Raw genomic sequence first — 20,989 nt, forward strand, 5'->3', positions numbered from 1 at the left:
CAGATGCATACTACCGGGTAAAGCTCATGGCTTAGGACGGACCATCAGCATATTGATGCTGGAAGTCTATGACAAAAGGAGAAAACATCATTCACCATGAGATTTTTAACCAATAGTATCAAATTAAACCATGTTTACTCGTAAATAAAACGTGAAGACACTTTAGAAATGATACTAAAACTGTAACCTGGGTGAAATAGCGGGCTGTTTATTGAAATTGACAGAGAAAGTGATAGACAAAGAGCATATGGAGTGATTCTATCGTTGGAAGTGGATGGTTGCTACGTACGAAGGAGGCAATAATAAGAAACTAACTAATAGCAACCCACGAAAGACCCTATAGTTAGTCCATTATTTTCCCCCTTGAATAGTCAACAACAGCCACCCGTCAACCTTTAGGGTTGCTGCATTTTTCCCGTCATCTTCTTTGTATATCGCTTTGTCTATCAACTACATTAATTAACCCGTAGATTGAACAATCAGTAATTAGTTTTTCACATCCCGAAGTCAAAATATTATGATTAAAAAAATTACTTCACCACTAGGATAGTTACTTGTTGGTTTTACAATGAAAAATTTACTCCTGCAGAGTATTTCTCTCAAGCTTACTCGTTCATTTTCAACAGCTGCAAAATGTTAAATCGCAAAATAGAATTAGGGAAATATCGGCAGTTAAACTGCAGGAACGATGTCACGGTTTCAAGTGTCGCAGACCTACTATAAGACTTTATTTTTTAATGGAAAACTACTAATCTTTATTTCATGAAAACTTAACATTTTTCTGTTTTCGTTGAGAGAGAGAGAGAGATTTCAGAATAATGCAAACAACATAAGCGTTCCTGCAGTTCCATTGTCGAAAAGTCTAAAAAGAAAATGGAAAGAAAAAGTCAAAGATATATAGTTTTAAAGGAGGATTTCAGCTTAATAATCTTCGTTGAATTATACCATTAAAATTTAAAGTAGTCCTAATTGTAATTTCAGGTTAAAGCTAGACTCTGCTGATTAATTTTTTTAATATTCATATTTAATCTAATTCGTTTCAACTGAGACCAGGGGAGTGGACGTTTAAATTATTGGCTCACCCACCAAGTGTGAATTTTGAGCCCTCTGAATTTCCGGATAGAGATAATAATGTCGTTCGTCAAACTAGCAATGTTGAAATGCTAATAAAGTCACATTAACTTCGATCGCCTCAACTGATCCAGCAGTGTCAAGATAGTGAGTTGCACTGAAAAGATACCTAAGTATATCTTTAAATTAGGTATACCAAGTATTTAAATATTCATGAAGCATTTTATTCATATTATTTCAAAATTATAAAATAAAGATACATATATAAAAAAAATTATATTCATGCATATCACAAAGCTTTACATTATTAACAAAAGTTTCACATCAACAATTAGTAAGTAATCATTGCGTTTTTATTGACTAGTTTTATTGCCAGTCAGTACTTTTGGATACTGTATTTTTTATTTGTTTATTGTTTTTGTTTTTTGTTTTTTTTTCCTCCCCGTGTATCCAGAAAATCAGATCATCGAAAAGACTGGGAACAAATGATACACAGCTAGGAACGTACATATTTTGAGTGAAAGTGAAAAATTATCAACTAACCACCAGTAGCATACCGCATGAGGAACTTGGCTTACGCTCGCTTGCATGTACCTCCGTCATTTTAAAATCATCCGATCTACGCGCCTCAACAATAGCCCGCCAAATTCTCGCCAATCAGGGAGCGGCGAAATTCTAACCTAACAATAACAATGGCAAATAATAACAGAAGCGTGCGTTTACAGATCTTTAGTTACTTTTAGTGAGTGAATTTTGAATTTTATGTCGAACGAAATTTCCCAAAACTTCAGACGCTTGAGCACTATCGGAAGAGGTTTGATTTTTTGCTAAAGTAAATTTAGTTATGATTATCATCTAGTGAATCTCTCGAATGATGAATCGATGGTCATGCTACTTCCAACTTAGAATCTGACATTAGCCACTATCCTTCTATTACATCTTGTCAAGCAGCATTTTTCTCCAAAGTTGGCGTTCATCAGAATGGCAGGTAAGCTAATTTACAGTTCGTTATCAACGCTCATTGAATGATTTGTAAAGTTAAAAATTAGATTCATCCGTATGCTGGTGTTGCGTCCCAGGAGGTGCCCTGTAGCCAGGGTATGTGCTATTAAGAGCATGTTGTGCGAAGAAAGACGTATAATCTTTTTGGACTTTTCTTGGTCGACATGCAGGTCCTTTTGCGATTGCCTCTCTCAAGGCATTCTCAGCAGCAGCCTGTTGTTTGTATGGTTCTGGTGGCCATTTGGTATCACCTCTCATCCTTGCGCCGCCTTGAATGCTTGCCGTAGCTGGTTGAGATGAGAACACTGGTGATGGTGCCTGTCGAACAGGTAATGATGACCTCAGTTGGATTGTGGAAGGTGGTTGTTCAAAGTTACTGGATTTTTTGAAGTCTGTTGGTTGTGGAACTATCCTTAGGTTTGCAGACCTGTCATGTGCGGAGGAGTCTGTACTCTGAAACATAGATGAAGCAGTATTAGGAACGCAACTTTTTTTAACTCTGTTTCTAACATCATCATTCACTGGACCTCACATCTCACCCTGAAAATAGTCCTGTAGGAACTTTTAAATCAGTCTGTGAAGATCATCATGATTAGATAACCAGTGCGGGACTGTATTTTCTAACTTCTCATTGAACGATAGAGTTGGAGAGACACTAATCGCTTCGATTGTAAAATAGGTGTATCAACCAAAAACTCTCTATTGATTTTTTACTCTGATTCAACGGGCGAAATTATTTTTTTTTTGCAAAATTGATTTGAATCGATTCGTACTCATGGTTTCATCATTTTTCCTTTGATTTCCCTCATTCTCAAGTGAGGGCATTTAAAATGGTCAATTCTTTCAGCTCAAATGAGACTTCCAGATGCTGTAAATCTCCCTCTGGCTATGCCACTGATAACTGTAACCTATTTTTATATATATTTTAACAAAAGTTTATAAAATATTTTTAGTTATAAATTGCCTACTTTTTGGAAAGCTGATTTACTTCCAAAACAAGCTAAGTAAATTAAATAAGAGCGGAAGGTTTGAAACGCCGCAATTAAGATACGCGATTTATAGCACTTTAACCGCCGATATACGAACCGAAGCTTTGATCGAGCGTGCTCTGTCCTATGATGCAAAATTCACCCCTTTGAGCTGTAGTTTACTGCCGCGTTAAAGAGTAATGCCGTATGAACATTCAAATGTTGCAAAATTTCCTCTGGTGAAAAATGTATTTTGAAGAAAAGTCATACCTATTTTTCTTGGAAATTCTCAGATACTCTAGATTGAAGTGCGAACAAAATTGTCTGAAAAATTGGAAGGAAAATACGCTCAACTTTCCAACAAATTCGTACTTCATCAAAGCAAAGCCTTAAGGCCTTTGGTGTTTTACCTAAGCATGGTAGTTTAGTTATCTCATTTATATTTCTTTTTCCCTTCATTTACCTGACTTTATTGTGTATATCGCATATCTCGCATTTTTACAGGAAGGGGGCATGATACACAGTTACATTATAAGTGTTCCTTTTTTCCTAAACAAATTCTACCACCACCACTACCACTTTTTTTTCTCTTTTTTTCTCTTTTTTTTGCAAAATTATCCCAATTGTGTCATTAGGTACTTTTAACATAACTGCCATTAAAGTGAGAAAAACTATAGTGCAGCAAGCTAAGTACGCTCTACAACACTAGTAGTTCTCAATAAATAGAGAAGGGATGCCTATTGAAGTATTTTTGTATGCACTGCACTAACCTGTTGGAAGGAAGGTGTGTTGACTTCTGGAGTCTGTTCAGGGTAGTAGTAGGTTTCGATCGGTGGTGGCGGCCAAGTCACTTGTTTCAGTCCTGAAAAATATCAAAAATAAAGTTTTTTGGTTAGGATCTTGAAGTGGTTGGAAAATCTTAATATTTGAATTATTCACCTATTTTCAATTTATGCTTAATTAGGTGCATCAATTCCTCTCGTCAGATTTCAAAATTGCGCAGTACCAGTATGCACCTCCCTCAGTGCCCTCTTCTGGGTCATTTCTCTCCAGGATTATAGGTCGCAACAAGATGAGACAATTACTCATTTACTCTCCAATATTTTTTTAACGTTATCAGAATTAAAACTCCAGTACAAGTTTCCTTTCGCTTGCACAGTTCTTCAAATCATTTCATATGGGCTCAATAAAAAGAAACTTTGAGGGCGCAAAATGCGTACGCGCACGCGTGGAATCCAAATGCAATCAATCCACCCGAGGGAGGAGGGGGGGGGGGGCTCGGAATGAATTGATTGCATTTTCATTCCACGTATACTAATATTAGGTAGATTAAAGAGTCACGCCATTCCATAATTTTCTGTTTCCTTAATATGAACTACGAGGTACCTATCGACGGTGAAACTACCAAACCACGTATCTCGTTTGCGGTGTTTAAAAATCTACGCTCGCATTTTATTTTTTTGAAGTCCACCAAATCAATATCATTCCTTGAAATTTTCACAGAATTTTCTCCGCACAAAGAGGAAAAATCACAGAAATTTTCAAGACTAGATGTTACGTAGTTTTTAATTAAAAAAATAAAGTATGACAGGAAGTCTGCGACGTCGCAAACCGAGATACGTGGTTTGGTAGTTTCACCGTCGCTATGTAGCACGTATGTAGGTCCCAATAAGAATATGTCGAAAATATATGAAACATCTGAAAACATGATTACATAACATACGACACATGAAATCATAAGAGTAACGCATAACGCGTGAGGCGCGTCGAAAGGTTGGACCGCGCAGCGGGGCCCCCCCCCCCCCCCCACAGTTATCTTGGAAAAGAACAAGTATTGTAGGGGCAAAGAGCAAATTCTATACTGGGAAGCTGTCCCTGCAGAATTCCAAAAAACATGGCTTGTCTCTATTATTTCAAAGGTGGACTTTTAACGGTTTTCACCGCTTACTATTTAATTGCCGAAAAGTGAATTACCCTCATTGAAATTCTGTACCTCTTTGTGAGTAAATGCCTTAAAATAAAGCTTCGGAATCCAATACTTGAAAATAATCAGTACCTATATTTTTTTCTGGGTTTTTCAAATATTTTAAGTAGATTTTTATAACTGAAAACGTGAGTGATTTGTTTGGGGACTGGAAAAAACATATGTTTTATTAATTGTATATTTGTAGTTATTTTGCAAGGGATCTAGCGACCGGGAAAACCTAGAAAACCGGAAAATGCCTGGAAATTGTTGTTTGCGTCAGGGAATTCAGGGAAAACGTCAGGGAATCCGCAAATATTTGGCATGGCAGGGAATTTTATTTTGCAAGCGATTTTCGAGCAGGGAAATCGAAAAACACGAATTTTTCGGAAAATGTTTCGCGAATATTACTCTCACGGAGATTCCTACAAAAATTTCTACCAGAATATCTGCTAATTTCTTTTTAAGTTTTAAAAATTAGGCAAAAATATCTCGCATAAGTTCAGGCACCAAATATTTGTCCGTATTTATTACATTAATATTCCTAAAACATGAAAAAAATCTTACTTACACATAACCGTGTCATAAAATTAGGAACATTTTTCCGTTTTGTCAGGGAAATGTGAGAGAATTATTTTTTGCGTCTGTCAGGGATCTGAAATTTCTCGGGTTTTTGCCGTTTTTGTCAGGGAAATGTGAGGAAATTTATTTTTAAAAATTGCCAGGCACCCTGTTTTGTATTTATATTAATTCTCTTTGTTTTGAGATCTATCGATTAAATTTGGGACAGTGAAATCATCTCACCTGGAATTCTGCAAGTCGTCACCGGATCGGTCCAAATTCGGGAGCAGTTTTGCCGGCGATAAAAGTCAACGCGTGCGGGCACAGAGCCTCTCGAATCTATCCGAAAATCTCGCAGAACGGCTCAACTTTAAATCCCCCCGTGTGATGTCTTCCCGTTATAGCCCTCTTCCAATCCCAAGGTCCCTATCAATGTCGTCCATCTCATCACGTCACGCTCGTGTCATCGGAGAGAAAATGTCGGTTCATAAACCGCCACTTCCCACCCACACTTTCAATGTATCTTCGGTACCGTCCAATCTCATCGCCTAACAAGCCCTAAACTTGAGGAACTTCCAACTACACGGGTTTGCCTCGAGGCTTTCCCTACATTTTTGACTCGATGACAGGTGATGTAGTCGCCGCAACAAGGAATTTTCGCTCGACAAAAGATTTTCCACTCCGAGGGGGTCTCGATCTGCTGAACGTCGACATTACGGCCTCAAGACAAGATATGAATTAAAATTCGACGCAAGATGTTTTCTGCCGTGTTAAGGAAGAACGCCGTATGAGCCTTCAGGCGTTGCCAAGTTTCCTCCGATAAAAACCGAAATCACCGGGAAAATTGTGAATGTTATATTCACAAATTTTCAAACAACTTCATACGCAATTTGATCTGAAATATCTGAAAATTTCAAGGAAAAATATGCGTGAATGTTGTCAAAAATACATGTTTTATCAAGGGAAATTTGGCAACTCTCGTGTGTTCATACGGCGTTTTTCCTCAGCACGGCAGTTTTCACGACGAAAACGAATCGCACAACGGGAAGTCTGAAAATCACCTCCTGAACAACCTGTCAGTATTTACAACTAGCATCGCGACGGAACGGCAAAAATACAAGTGACGTCATTTGTATACTGTAACTTCCATTTGATCTTTTTTCAAAATGTTCCCAATATGGACCATATTTTGCAATAAGGAACTACAATCTCCGCCTCATTTTAGAAACAACATATCGACGTTCCCGGATGAAGGGACGTAACTCCATTCCGAGGTTGCAAAACTGGCTAAAAAATTCAATTTTTTACTGTAATGTACATGTGCAATTTGTGTCTAAAATTTTTCTGATTTTTGCACGGAATCGAAAAAGAATCCTCGAAATTTTCAGTTAAATATACCCGCGATTCTCTTGCTTTAAAAGTAATATGCGAGGGGAATTTAAGCAACAATGAAATGTAGTTACGTCCTTTCGCGGGGAGAACGACGATACGTGTCATTAGTTTCCCTATGCAGATAGGTGTTTTTATCTATGAACCAGAAATTGTGGTTCTTCCTTCAAATATGCAGTCCATATCTCGGTCCGGAGTTGATTTTCGAAATTCTCATTGTATGATTCATTTCTACGTAAGATTTTGAAGATAATTCATCAGACGATATTTTCTTCTGCAGACCTTGATGTCTACTGGTCTGTTATTGAAATGATTGCTATCTGAAGCGTGTTCATTCTACATCCCAACGTTTTTATACTTGAGTGGCACTAGTTTCGTTAATTTTTTCATCGTAGCCATTAAAGTTGAAGAGACGTCTATATTATGAACCACTAAACAGAATGAAGAATCAAGCGCTATAGCATTTTTTCCCTCATCAAAATTTAATGTAAAACGCGGTGGACACATCAAACATATCCGAATCAACTCTTTAGGCGAATCCTTGTCACTGACCAGAAGCTAACAAACATTGAGGTTTCAAGCAATTTTTTTTTTTTTTTTTTCTCCAATTAACGGTTTTCCTTTAAATGTTTGGCAATACACGGATTGATTACCCACGCCTAGAGATACATTTCAGCTGTTTCTTCCTGACGAATCTATTTTGTAAACCTTGAAACAAAGCTGGAAGTATGCTGACGCGAAATCTTGCATTCGACCAGTCGGATCAAACGGTTTACCTCTCTGGCGAAGGTTTATTTATTTATTTATTTATTTTATTTATTTATTTATTTATTTATTTATTTATCTATTTATTTTTTTATTTTATTATTTATTTATTTTTTTTTTTTTGAAACCGCACCTTTGAACCGACGGTTCCAGAACGTCTTCTTTTCATTCATGAGTTGCGTTACAAAAATTTTAACTGTGTTATCAATAAAGTCCATCCGAGAAAACGAATTCCAAGTTCTGACCCTTACTATACTTCTCTATCACTGTTGAGTTTCTCAAATTCATGTTCTTGCGTTAAATTTGTCCCTTTTTATTAAATTAAATAATCAATAATGTGGCTTAAAGAGCAAGTCTTCCTTTCAAAACACCGTTCACTCATAATAACTTGATTTTAATCTTGTATGCGCCAGAGAGGAATAAATTATCACTATCATTGAGAAAGAAAAAAAGCATAATCTAAAAGCATCACCAGCTTTGTAAGCTTATCTCTTCATCCAATGCTCATCAATGAATCGAATGCCGTTCATGATGGCAGCAGCAAGGGATGAGACGTCAAAAAGCAGTTTTTCAATATGTTGTTTATTACCTCAGAGTTATTTTTTCGGGCGACAAGTAGCACTTTCGCGGATCGGTCGTAAGGAACGCCGGAACGTTAACGGGGCCAAGCCTGCGTTAGCGATAAAACTGCGCGATATACACCTAGACTAGAAGTTGTGTCTTTTTAATGATGTGCCGGCCAACTTCTCATGGAAAATATTGCTTCTCTGCAACGAGTTCTATAAATAATCGTGTGCTCTTCAATTTTTATCAACTTACGGGTTTAATTAGGTGTGCACTCACAACTGAATAGATTCTATGCTCTTTTTCCGTCCAACCCCGCCTCTCCCTTCCCCGAGCACATATATCTCTCTCCTACTCGTGAGCCTCGATTTCTTTCTTGGATTTCGCATCCCCCACCTCGCGGAAATCTCTTGCTTCGGCGTATCAACTAAATTTGTCCCTCGAGCTAATGAAGTTAACTCCAATTGGCTCCGGAGGTCATCTGTGCCCCGCTTCTTTTTAGATTCATTTGAATCAAATCCGAATCGATGTCTTCTGGTTTGAACAATTAATTATTCGGGCTCATTACACGCTTACATTGTATGTAAATGGGCTGGATGATTATTTCACCAAGTTCGCTTGGTTTTCTCCCATTCCCTGACACCATTTCGGATTCCGAAGTTAATTTTTGGCAGTAGGAAAACCGGAGAAGAAGAGAATCGAGCAAAGAGAGCACCATCGGTTTTTTTTCCCTCTTCTTCTTTTTTAACAACGCATGTAAGCAGAGTGTTGGTGTCTAGCATCAGGATCTCCCGATTCCATCAGGATTTGAGGTCAATCAGGATTTAATCCCGATTTCATCAGGATTTGAGGAAAATTCGGTCGTAAAATCAGGATTTGAGAAAAGTCGGCCGTCCGCTTATTTTCCGTTAATTTTCCGTCATCCGTCCGTTAATTTTTCCCCGCAAAAAATCAGGATTTGATCAGGATTCGGAAAAAATCATGAAATCAGGATTTAGCAGTCAAAAATCAGGAAAAATCTTGATTTCCCATTATGAAAAAGGTCTATTGAAGATAATAACGCGCTGTAAAAAAATTAAGAATAAATAAACAGAGAAAAAACAGGAATGAGTACTAATTGACGAATCCAATTCAAGACAACTTTTGGTTTGACAGGGCTTCACATATTTGTATGGAAGAATAGTTTACAAAAGTTTAACATGCATGTCAAAAAGGGGGTTTTTACTGAGTCCGTATCACATCAACGCTACATGATGTACCTTCTCAGTAATAATTTTGAGACCTGTGTACACTGAAATAAAAATTTCGGTATTCCATATCATCCTAACTATTTTGGCTTGTCAAACCGAACTTTCGGGCCATGTAACCGAACTCGACGGTAAAATGAACTGACGAACTAAGTCCGGTCGTATGTACCGAGTTCGGTTACGCGAACCAAAAGTTCAGTTTGACAAGCCGAATACTTGGGATGATATGGAACACTGAACGTTCGTTTCACATGACCAAACTTTTTTTTCAGTGTAAGTGGAAAAAATCTGCTAGGGGAAAAAATGCTGAAAAAGCAAAGCCTATGTGTAAGCTGAACCTGTTTCTCCAAAACGAGGCAAAAAATAAAAATGAAGCACTCGCATGCAAGCCATTGCATGCAGGATCTTAATCAGCCAGTGGATAAATAGAAACAGGAAAAAAAACTACCCTTCACTACTGAATTTCCCAACTTACAAAAAGTAATCTATTCCGTAGAATATAAACCACTGTCAAGTCGCATCTTTTCTCGCAGGTGCTCTAAAATTCTACCCAAAATCGTGGCGTCTGATCAGCTTGGATGACGGTGGCAAAACTTGCCCAAGGAATGAGGTTAAAAGTCTGAAATGTCCCACAAATCTTCCAAAATTTAGAAAGCTTTCCAATTAAAAATGTCCAATTCTTATAATTCTTTTACTCCAAGGAGGAACTTTCTTTCATTCAACGCAGTGCAAGTCTTGCACAATCTCGGCAAAATACAATGATCGATCTAGCTGCAAAATGAATTTTTTCATCTTATTTATGATTATCGGTTTCAGTGAGTGGAATAGGGTGACTAATTCCTGAAAAGTCAGAAATGTAATGAGGAATGGAAATTTTATTTGACAGTTGATACTTGATCTTTACGCTACAATTTTAAGTTTTCCCTAATTCCCTCCTAACTGTCAACATTAATTCGTGTTATCCTTTACTGTCCAAAATAAAACCTTAAAATAAATCAATAGATAAATAAATGAATAAGAAAAGCGCTTGAGAAAGGAAATTTATAAATCGAAAAATTCTTTTTCTGTGGTCGTTTTCTTAACCACCGTCTCAGTAAGAGTGGGGTCATAAAGAGCGGTTTTGCCCCCTAATTCTTAAAATCCCACATTTTCTGCTTCAAAGGATGTAGCGTTAAAAATGTCTTGTAAATTGTCATTCGATTTCTTTAAAAAGTCAGAGGAAAGTTGGGAAACTTTTACTATCAAGAACCTCGACCAATCAGGAGATATTGAAATCTAAGGAATGTTCTCGCCGTGCTTTACAAATGACCGAATTTTTAACGGGAGCGAAATTAATGCGATCAAGTTTGCCTCATCCCCGTTTTTCGTCCTCGTTAAAATTAGCCTGATGGTCTAGGTTGGAAACTCGGTGGAGGTGGACAGTTGAGCGATCATAGAGAGAGCCTTCAAAATGAGGTGCGGCGTTAAGGCCGAGAATGTTGGGAGCACGGCCTACGGCTCACAGTGGATCGAGTCAATAGGAGAGGTCGGACAAAATTTGAAACTTTAAACGCCTCGCAGTGAAGAAAAAATCACGGTACCAATTTAGGGTAAAATTACCAAGAATTCGGGGTTCTATTTGATCCCAGTTTCTTCTTAGTAAAATTACCATTTATGGAATTGGTAATTTTACCGAGAAATCTCGGTAAAATTATTGAACTTTCTCGGTAATTTTACTGGACCTTGGTAAAAATGCCAATATTTTCTATCGATTGTGGTAGAATTACCGAGATAAAATGGCAAAGTTAACGGGAATTGATTACCAATAAAAGTGGTATTCTTACCTGGAAAAAAACAGGAAAAATACCGGTTTTTAGGTAAGCTTACCAGTCTGTCTTGGTAAAATTACCAATAATTGGTAAAAAAGTGAGATGGTAAAGGTACCAACGGACCGTGGTTAAAACCCCGAGAATTTTTTTTCAGTGCGTTACTGCGTTTATACAAAACTTTGAGGTTCTAAAAGTGATTCCGTTAGTTTCCTCGTGAAATGTTCTTACAGAAGCATTTTTTAAAATTTAAAATATGACGAAATAAACATCAAAATTTGCAGTTTTAGTCAAAAATGTCATGTTCGACCGCTGCTATTGACTCGATCCACTGTGCGGCTCAGTATTCGTGGGCGTTTTGCATCATAATAGCTGCGACCCGCACTTGACCAGAGCAAGTGCAGTTTATTAATAATTTTCCACTCTTTGTAATATTTGACGGCCATTCGGCATGTTGCTCCAGTGGCATCTTCCATAAGAAGTTTCCTGCCCTTATGCAAATCTCCTCATAACCGCAGTTTTGCAAGTCGAGGAGACCCGAGGCGGTGGTAGCAGTTTTTTCTGAAATTTGCTGCCATGAAAGTAAAAAATCAACTTAATTATCTGAAAATTTGCAAACGTTTGGTCCTGAGGGTCTAGTATAAAAACCCGAGACAACTTTTTCATTCACTCGAAATTTCTACATTTTATATAAAATTTAAAAAATCAGGATTTTTGATACTTTACCCCGGGCCCGTAGTCGATTAATGAACCAGTTGACAAGTTGCGCATTAAAGCATTCTAACACATGTCTTCCAGCCAAAATTTCACGTAGAACACCATTCGCGAAACAAATATTACCGAAATCAACTTCCAACTATAAGATAACAACGCTTTTATAGTTAACATTGGTCACGGGGATTTTGAGTTCCCCGCTCACAAGAAAAACAAAAATCTACTTGAATCAAATCGTGTACTACAAAGGTTTTGGCAGCCTCCTTAATCGAGCAATGTTCCTTCCCCGCCTCGTGTTGTTCAAAGCGTTACCAACGTGCACCATCTGAGCCGAAGCACCGAGACTGAGCTTGCCATATTTTCATACCGCAGAAACTGTTACGGTAACGTTTAGTGCGCAATTTGTTTCACGTAGACTTTTGTTTTTCCATGGGCGGGAGGTTCGATCAAAATTCGTCAAATATCTTTGATATGTGTTAATGTCAGTAATTTTCGCTGAGCAAATCGTATTCTACGAGAAATTTTGATCAGGAAACATGCATCAGAAAGCTTAAAGTTGCACGTAGTCTAGTAGTCCATCGGTTTGATTCAACCAACACTAATCCAACTGCATTATACGCTGCCTGTCCTATACCCTCTTTTATTATTTGTTTACAAGAATATTGAGCAGTATAACAGAATCTCTAATGGATTTCTTCTAGATCATAAAGAACGTATTCAGAAGATTTTAAAGTAGAATGTTGCTTGGTTTTCTTGTGAAAAGATAACGCAAGAGAGGAAATTGGGCAACGTTCAACAAAGTTCGGTTGACTCTCGTCAACGTCATCTAAAATGTGAGCAAGAGGGGAATAATAAAAGATTTGGATCAAAATCACTTCCCTTTATTCTGCTCGGAGACTTAGCCACTTGCCTGTGAAGAGAAAGACAGTGCGCCTTCAATTGTGAACTTATGTAACAAGGACATCCATTCAGCACGAGTAGTTGCCTATCGGCGCGGCGTTTTCACCTATCTTGGACGCGTCGCGTCGCGCGTCACATCGTTATTATGGCACTTGCTTTCGCACCGCAGGCGAATGTTATTTGATCAGTTCATATGTTGCCGAATTTCTCGTGATAGATCCTGAATTTTTTGCATAACGCAAAAATATTTCTCTGGACATTTTCACAGAATTTTATACGCAATATTGAATGCATTATTAGTTTTTGCGTTAGTTTTGAATGCATAGTTATTATCAGTTTGTTGCAGTCACGAATATTTTGCTTACCGCACCACAGCAATGTGTGGATAGTTTATGACCCCCAAAACTTTTGTCGAGCTCGATCAAAAAACTCTATGGCGCCCCTGTGCAAATCAATAGTCATATCTAGCGATTCTCACTAGTTGGCAACACTGTGTTTCCTCCGTTTAAATGTATGTGAAATAATCGTTCTTTGGTGAGGCAGCCTGCCTCACTTTGAATCGATATTTTTTTTGGATTTAAATGGAAGAAAATGGTGTTACTAACTTGTAAACTCACCACTTCGCTGAATGGTGTTTTTAAGCGTTCAAACTAAGTTGCTGATAAAATCAAAGCATTAAAATTATTAATGCTTCGTAGTTCATCAGGTCCTCCGTGTAGTTATTTAGTTTCATAATGTCTCCAGTGAGATCGGCGCCATGGATGATTCTACTAGTTACAGTTGCTTTCTCATCGCAGAGATTTCCAAATATTTCGATTATAGGAAGTAAGTGCGATTCTTATTGCCGCACGTTGTTTTAATATCTAATTCGTAAGAATTTCTATTGCCAGAATAATATTGTTCCCTTATGTTTGTTGGTCTATTCAGTAGCGGCGTGTACCTATTTTCAACTTAATTTAGAACTAATAAATCTACGCAAATGATGCATCGATAATGAGGAAAATTTACATTTAAAAATCCCGTATCTCATTAATTTACTCACACGTCGGTAAGTTTATGAAGTCCAGAGATGAATTCAGCCTATGAGATTGTTTATTTCTTCATTCCGTCAATATTTCAAGAAAAACAATTCTCAAATTTCATCGGGTATTTCTTCAGTTACCGCGCAGTTGTTGAAAAAATGAATTTCTCCTCTCCATCCATTCATTCGTTCATTCATTTTTGGATCTATCAGAAATCATTCCCCACCTAAACGGGCGTAAACCATAGTTTCCATTTTATTCTTTTCTTTTCGCCCCTTCCGAAAAGTTCTTTGCGCAGGGACAGGTCAATGACGGGTTTTCTAAAACGCGGCTTATATTTAGAACAGATGTCTTCGGCCTCCTCCCTTGTCTCTTTTTTCTTCTTATGTCATTCCAAATTATCATTTTAATGCATTTTTGGTGGATTAGTCGATTGAATATCATAAGAAATGAGAACAATAGTTTCTAGGTTGATGAACTTTTTTGCAAAACCATGCAAAAGGAGTGCAGTGGCGTGGTGTGCTTTGCGATATATCGATTGATCTGCCATTTAAACCTATGGAAAAATTTCGATATACAGGGTGTTCGCAACGAACACCTTAATAATCGATTTTTCAGCGTACCTTCAAATGGGGAAATATCGATAATCGATCATACACGCCACGCCACTGAAGGAGTGCCACTCTGGGAGTACCTTTCCGAGTTGAAACAGCATCAACGGAAGTCCACAAGTACTGGTGAGAGGTCAAGGTTTCATGAAGGGTTGCAGGGTTTTTGGGTAACCATTTTATGTGTTGACTCGGTTTTCTTCTCAGCCGCTTCAGGTCTCGTTCGTTGAATGCGTCGTAAGCGAAATATTTGTGCAAGCAGCCTGTGTTTTGGACAGTAAGCGTTAGTTTTTTAGCCGAAATTTTATGCAAGCGTATTGCGGAGAGCTACGATTCTAGGGTAAAAAACTGAAAAGCAATAAGCACTCGCTCTCCGTATTAGTTGCAAAGCAGCTAAAAGAAAAAAAAAACTAATGAAAGCCACAAAGAAAAAGAGAAATAAGAGATTGATTGATGTAAATGCATTAATGAAGGTGAGTTTTGTGCGATTTAAAGATGTCCAATAACACTTCTCTGCGCATGAAAGAACTAGCTCGTTCAACTCCGGCCCAGAGCTGCGGAGTTCCAAAACTCGCGATCTATATTGCTATTCATCGGGCCAACTTACGCACAACTTTTATCTCAAAATGGCTGCACACTGAAAAAAAATCTCGGTGTATTTACTAAGAAAAGGGTAAAATTACCAAGAATTCAGGGTTCTATTTGATCCCAGTTTTTTCTCGGTAAAATTACCATTCATGGAATTGGTACTTTTACCGAGAATCTCGGTAAAATTAATGAACTTTCTCGGTAATTTTACTGGACCTTGGTAAAGACGCCAATATTTTTTATCGACTGTAGTAAAATTACCGAGATAAAATGGCAAAGTTACCGGGAATTGATTACCAATAAAAGTGGTATTCTTACCTGAAAAAAAAACAGTAAAAATACCGGTTTTTAGGTAAGCTTACCAGTCTGTCTTGGTAAAATTACCAATAATTGGTAAAAAAAGTGAAATGGTAAAGGTACCAACCTACCGTGGTAAAAACGCCGAGAATTTTTTTTTTCAGTGCAAGTTATTCTTTTTCCACCCTATTTCATTACTTATTGTAAGGAGCTCGTGTTCGCTGTAAAGTTGATCGAAAGCTTTCATCGTTAGCAGCAGATACGAAAGTAGATCCTGCGTCACACAAGAAAGTTGCGTATGATACTGTAAGGAAATGTAATTTAATATCAGTTACCTTTACGGTTTTGACTGTTTTCTTCTTGGAGCATTTTTAGCACTGCTGAATTGGCCAAATTCGTTGGTTTCGGAAGGGTGTGGAAGTCGATACTGAAAGAAAAAAATAATTTCAGTGATAAAACTAAAGTTTTAACTAAGGAAAAGGAGGTTTGAAGTTGTATTTTTCCGTGAAAAACAATGTTAAGGACCAAGCGTAACGGCGATTTCCACGTTTACAACATATTTCCTTAATTTTGAATCCGACAACAGGAAAATTAACAACCAGTTGAATTCAAAACTACTCCCGACTTATTTTTCTCTTCAAAATGAAACTTGGTGCGTTTCTGTCAAACCCGGTACGTTTGTGCGATGCCTCAGTTGGACTTCAGTTTTCATTTCGGAACCACAATTTCTGACGAATACACTTATCTGCATACGAAAATCAATAGCAGATACGTTGTTTCTAAAGTGACCTGGAAAAGTTCCCAATTGCGAAATACAGTCCAGATGGACCACATTTACAATTAGGAACTATAATTGCTTACTCATCTTTAAAAATATCCATCTACGTAGGAAAAGAGAGGCTCATTCGTCGTTTCCAAATGAGCCAGATATAGTAGTTCCTTATTGCAAAATATGGTCCAGTGTTGTTCAGTTGGAACATTCAAGAATTTCCTCCAAAGATCCTTCAATGGATCAGCAGGCAAGGTACGAATTGATGCCGTGATTGATGCTACGTGAGTCGAATTGTGCTCTAAACGTTACCGTAATCGTCTTTGCGGTGCGAAAGTAACCTCAACTCCGTCCTTTGACTCAGCTGTTGCACGTTGCTTGAATGGACGTATTTCTGTCAAACGGAACTACGGGCTAATTACTATTAGCCCTGGGACCCATAAAAATGTATGCATAACAGAGCTCACGTCATAATGCACATAGTTCCGTTTGACAGAAATACGTCCAAATATTTAAATGATACCGCGAAGAACTAGGAATATTGCTTGATCATAGAGCCTGCCAAAACCGTTGTAGTGCGCGGTTTGATTCAAGTAGACTATTGTTTTTCCTGTGACCGAGTGATTCAAATTTTCCGTAACCTATGTAAAATAAAAAAGTTCATTCTTAGTAAGGAGTTGATCTCAGTCCTTTTCGTTGCGCGAATCATGTTCTACGGGATATTCTGTTTTCAAAACATGTGTCTAGAGTACCTATATTGAGAGAATATGGCCACTGGTGTTACCACCTCTGATTGGCTCAGCCATCTTAGGCTGAATGGAGCCCTTAGGACCCAAAAATGGCGGACGCCATGAATTAATGTAATGCAAAATGACTCAAAATGTAGTTTTTTTTGCTTATCGTAACGAGATATTTACTCGAATGCACTATTGCGACTTTTTTACATATTTTTTAGACTAATCATGTGCGATTTTTAAGAAAAATGATCTTATATGTAGTAAGGTTGGCAGCAAGTGCGGTTGGTGATAAACGTCAAAAGTTGGCAATGACCCCTTCCCATCCACAAAAACCAAAACAAAGCACCGCCATTTTTGAGTCCCAAGCCTCTCCATGGTGCCCAGTGGCCATACTCTCTCAATGTAGGTACTCTACATGTATCAGAATGCTTAAATTCGTACCTCGTCTCCTGGTCCATTTGGTTGGAAAAAGTATTCTGTACCCTCGGAAATAGAGTCAACGCATGTTGAGGCATTTTTCGGTAAAAAGACGCATGAGAGTTCCAATGCCGATAAGATTGTGCAACGTAGCTCTCTAGTTGTAAGTAACCCAATCGACAGTCCTGCTATGAAATGGTCTCTGAATCTGCCCTAAGTTTTTCCTCACCATTGTAAGGAAAATAAGTCGACTGTGAACAAGCGTCATCTGCCGCAAATGCTATCACTGAAAACAAAATTCTTGTCGTTTTTACTGAGAAAACGATGAGCATTACCGAGAATTCGCGGTCGTATTTGATCCTGGTTTCCTGGTAAGATTATCAATGTGTCTTGGATTACCACTAATAGAGAATTTGCAGGTGTCTAAAATTTGATGGATTTCGTGTTTAAGTGGAAACTACCGAGTGAACTGAACACGAGAATGCCCTTGGTTCATAAATTGAACAATTATTGGAGGAGATATGACAAAATGATCTAATCTGCTTAAATACGTGTGTTTATATGGGAAATGCCGCTAGATGACGTCACTAGGCAGTGCATTTTCTCACTTTCAAATCGATTTTTATACTATTTCCCATTCCTATATCAGAAAAAATTATAAAAAATACTATGAAATCAGCTCTTTAGACACTTTCAGATGATGCAATAAAAACTTTTCATGCAAATTCTCCATTGGTAACAAAAGTGAAATGGTGAAGTTACCAACGGACCATGGCATGGTAAAAACGCCGAGAATTTGTCTTCAGTGCAAAAAATTGCAAAATCTTAGCAGCATCGCAAGCGTCCCACGCCCTTTCATCGAAAAAGACCTAAATCCTTCCACGGTTTCAAGTACTCAAGTGTCCGTTCACATCTCGTCACCTTCCAGGCAAAGTATCACAAGCGCCATGCGACGTTTAAAAATTTCCGCCGCCATTTTATTTTTTTACTGAGAAAATGTTGGTTGAATCTGTTCGAAAATTTCACTAAATTTTATCGGCAGCACGAAGAAAATTCGGTGTAATTTTCGGACAGCTTCGTTGAACAATTTCTCTGTAAAAAAATATAAAGGCGGCGGAAATTTTTAAACGTCGCACGGCGCTTGTGATACTTTGCCTGGGAGGTGACGATCTCTTCATTTGTAGGAAAAAATAAATAAATTGCGAGAGGCAAGAACGACTCACCCTCTTTGCAGTAGCGCCATGGCGAATTATCGTACGGGGGTCCGCGGGCACTGTCACACACTCGAAGCTGCACACTGAGAAAGTGGCGGCTCTCGTTAAACCTTTGAGGTTACGCGCTCGCAACGTCACGTCACAGCCTCCGGGGTTACGGTTACGGTCCCAATAATCGCGAAAAACCCGACTCCAATTAACCCGGAAAACAAAATCGACTCGTTTGGTTATCGCACGGTGGCAATTAATTGAAACGCGGGTCCCTTTCGGGAAGTGCGCCCGCAATTTCGAGTCCGCGGCGAGGGCGGGGGCAGTGAGTCACCCGCGAAAATAACTCCACTCTCATATCGACGGCTTTTAAAAATAAATATACAATTCATTGATAGTTTAACTAGGAGGTAATTATTGCTCCGACTCTCGTTGCGGCACGATTAAGCCACCGAAATAATTATTGCCCGGGGCGGGGGGGGGGGGGGGGGGGGGTTTACACGTATGCGGCCCCGGTGGGTCGGTTTTGTCGTCGCGCCGCGAACGAAACGTCAGGAACCTCTCGGAATCCCGCACGGCATGGCTCGGTGCACAAGTGGCGCAAGTGCATGCGTTGCAGTGTTGCTCATACGTGCTATTTGTTCCTAGATTTTTTCCCTAAGAGTGGGAAAAATAGGGCTCTGGTTACGCACAAGGGTCAAGATACCCTGAAATTGTTGGAAATAGATATATCGTACATTTTAAAGGAATGAGAATTCATCCTAGATATCATGAGGATTTCATCACTAAAAACACCTTTTTTTAAAAACAAGGAATTCGTGCAATATGTTGAGATGAGATCAGACAAAATGATTGTTAAATGTTAGCATTTCAATGAAAATACCTCTATTTTCGCCTCTCTTTTATTTAAGCTCAATGTCGATACTCACAAGAAGGTGGCATATTATACTACTCAGGTAAATATTCGTGCAAATGCCCAGGTATTTTACATTACTGGTGTAAAAGCCCGAATTTCATACAGACGCAATTTATGAGCAGCCTTAAATAAGGAATGCGTGTTTTATCCAGTTCTTCGTCGATAATACTAATCTATGTTAAACCCTGAAAAAAAAATCTCGGTGTATTTACTAAGAAAAGGGTAAAATTACCAAGAATTCAGGGTTCTATTTGATCCCAGTTTTTTCTTGGTAAAATTACCATTTATGGAATTTGTAATTTTACCGAGATATCTCGGTAAAATTATTGAACTTTCTCAGTAATTTTACTGGACTTTGGTAAAAACACCAATATTTTTTATCGACTGTGGTAGAATTACCGAGATAAAATGGCAAAGTTACCGGGAATTGATTACCAATAAAAGTGGTATTCTTACCTGAAAAAAACAGTAAAAATACCGGTTTTTAGATAAGCTTACCAGTCTGTCTCGGTAAAATTACGAATAATTGGTAAAAAAGTGAGATGGTAAAGGTACCAACGGACCTTGGTAAAAACGCCGAGAATTTTTTCAGTGAAGAACCACGAAATGAGGGCAAGGCACGGAGCTTAATTAGTGGGAAGCAATTTGGCTAATGTGTATTGATCGAAAATTGAATTGATGGTTAACAAAGAGATACGCAGAGTCTCGTGAGATAGGATTATATTTATAGCGTATAAAATCCGTCGAAAATTGGAAAAGTCGCGGCAAGAGGGATTGGCGCGCCGTCAAAATTCCACAATATTAAATTTAAAATGGAAAGAGACATATTAATCTCGAAAACAGAATAAGCGAGACGGGTCCGTTCGAGAACCGAACAGCGCATCTGCGGCCGTAGCGTGGGCGGCACGCTTAGAGAAAAGTGCCATCAAGTATGCTCCTATAACGCAACATCGGGTGACAAGTTTTTGGAAAGTCCAAGGAAACTTGTAGTCGAGAATATAGTCTTTCTAGAATCCTATTTACGCAGCTCAGGGTTTTCCTGAACTCTTTGGTTTTACATAGGAATTCCTTTTTCCACGTTTTGACAAATGCTGCCAGCAGTGCCGGCCCAACCACGCATAGTCGAAAATGTCCGTGTTGATGGTTACTTTTTTCTCCGTACGTGAGACGAGGTTCCCAGATTGGCGTTAAAATAAATATATTTTACATGGGTTTAAATAGGGAAATGTGCTGATTTTTTAGCACTGTTTAACAACAATGCGGTGAGATCAACTTAAAGGACTTGGTTGGTCGACCAATTTTTTTGTTGAATCTACTGGAATCGTAGGTTAGTCTGAAAAATCTGGGGGAAGAAAGAGTCCTGCTGAACTAATGCACTCTTGTTTCTCTTGACTTTACTCATATTTTGCGACTTGGGATTGGCTATCACATTGGACTATCTTAAATGCGATCCAGGTCCAATCATGCAATCATGGCGGTTCGTA

The 20,989-nt window shown here is 38.3% G+C and overlaps 2 protein-coding genes across 5 annotated transcripts in view; one reads left to right on the forward strand and one right to left on the reverse strand.

Annotated features, from left to right (window-relative positions):
- Positions 1–20,989, forward strand: part of LOC109043858 (bifunctional 3'-5' exonuclease/ATP-dependent helicase WRN) — a 40,798-nt gene continuing 19,809 nt past the window's right edge. The window contains exon 1 of one of the 2 annotated variants that reach the window (XM_072298161.1): positions 1–2,059. In XM_072298161.1, the coding sequence (XP_072154262.1) occupies positions 2,053–2,059 (7 nt within the window). In that variant the 5' untranslated portion in view covers positions 1–2,052. Of the gene's footprint in view, positions 2,060–13,605; positions 13,775–20,989 lie in introns of those variants that run through there. The other variant, XM_019061189.2, reaches the window with a different exon arrangement.
- Positions 1,274–20,989, reverse strand: part of LOC109043860 (uncharacterized) — a 27,611-nt gene continuing 7,895 nt past the window's right edge. The window contains exons 1-5 of one of the 3 annotated variants that reach the window (XM_019061192.2): positions 18,611–19,006; positions 15,800–15,891; positions 14,666–14,842; positions 3,812–3,903; positions 1,274–2,526 (exon numbers count right to left, since the gene is read on the reverse strand). In XM_019061192.2, the coding sequence (XP_018916737.2) occupies positions 2,110–2,526; positions 3,812–3,903; positions 14,666–14,842; positions 15,800–15,891; positions 18,611–18,630 (798 nt within the window). In that variant the 5' untranslated portion in view covers positions 18,631–19,006 and the 3' untranslated portion in view covers positions 1,274–2,109. Of the gene's footprint in view, positions 2,527–3,811; positions 3,904–14,665; positions 14,843–15,799; positions 15,892–18,610; positions 19,007–20,989 lie in introns of those variants that run through there. The other 2 variants (XM_019061191.2, XM_019061195.2) reach the window with 2 other exon arrangements.

This window comes from Bemisia tabaci, chromosome 3, assembly GCF_918797505.1.
Source record: "Bemisia tabaci chromosome 3, PGI_BMITA_v3".
Classification (NCBI taxonomy): domain Eukaryota; kingdom Metazoa; phylum Arthropoda; class Insecta; order Hemiptera; family Aleyrodidae; genus Bemisia; species Bemisia tabaci.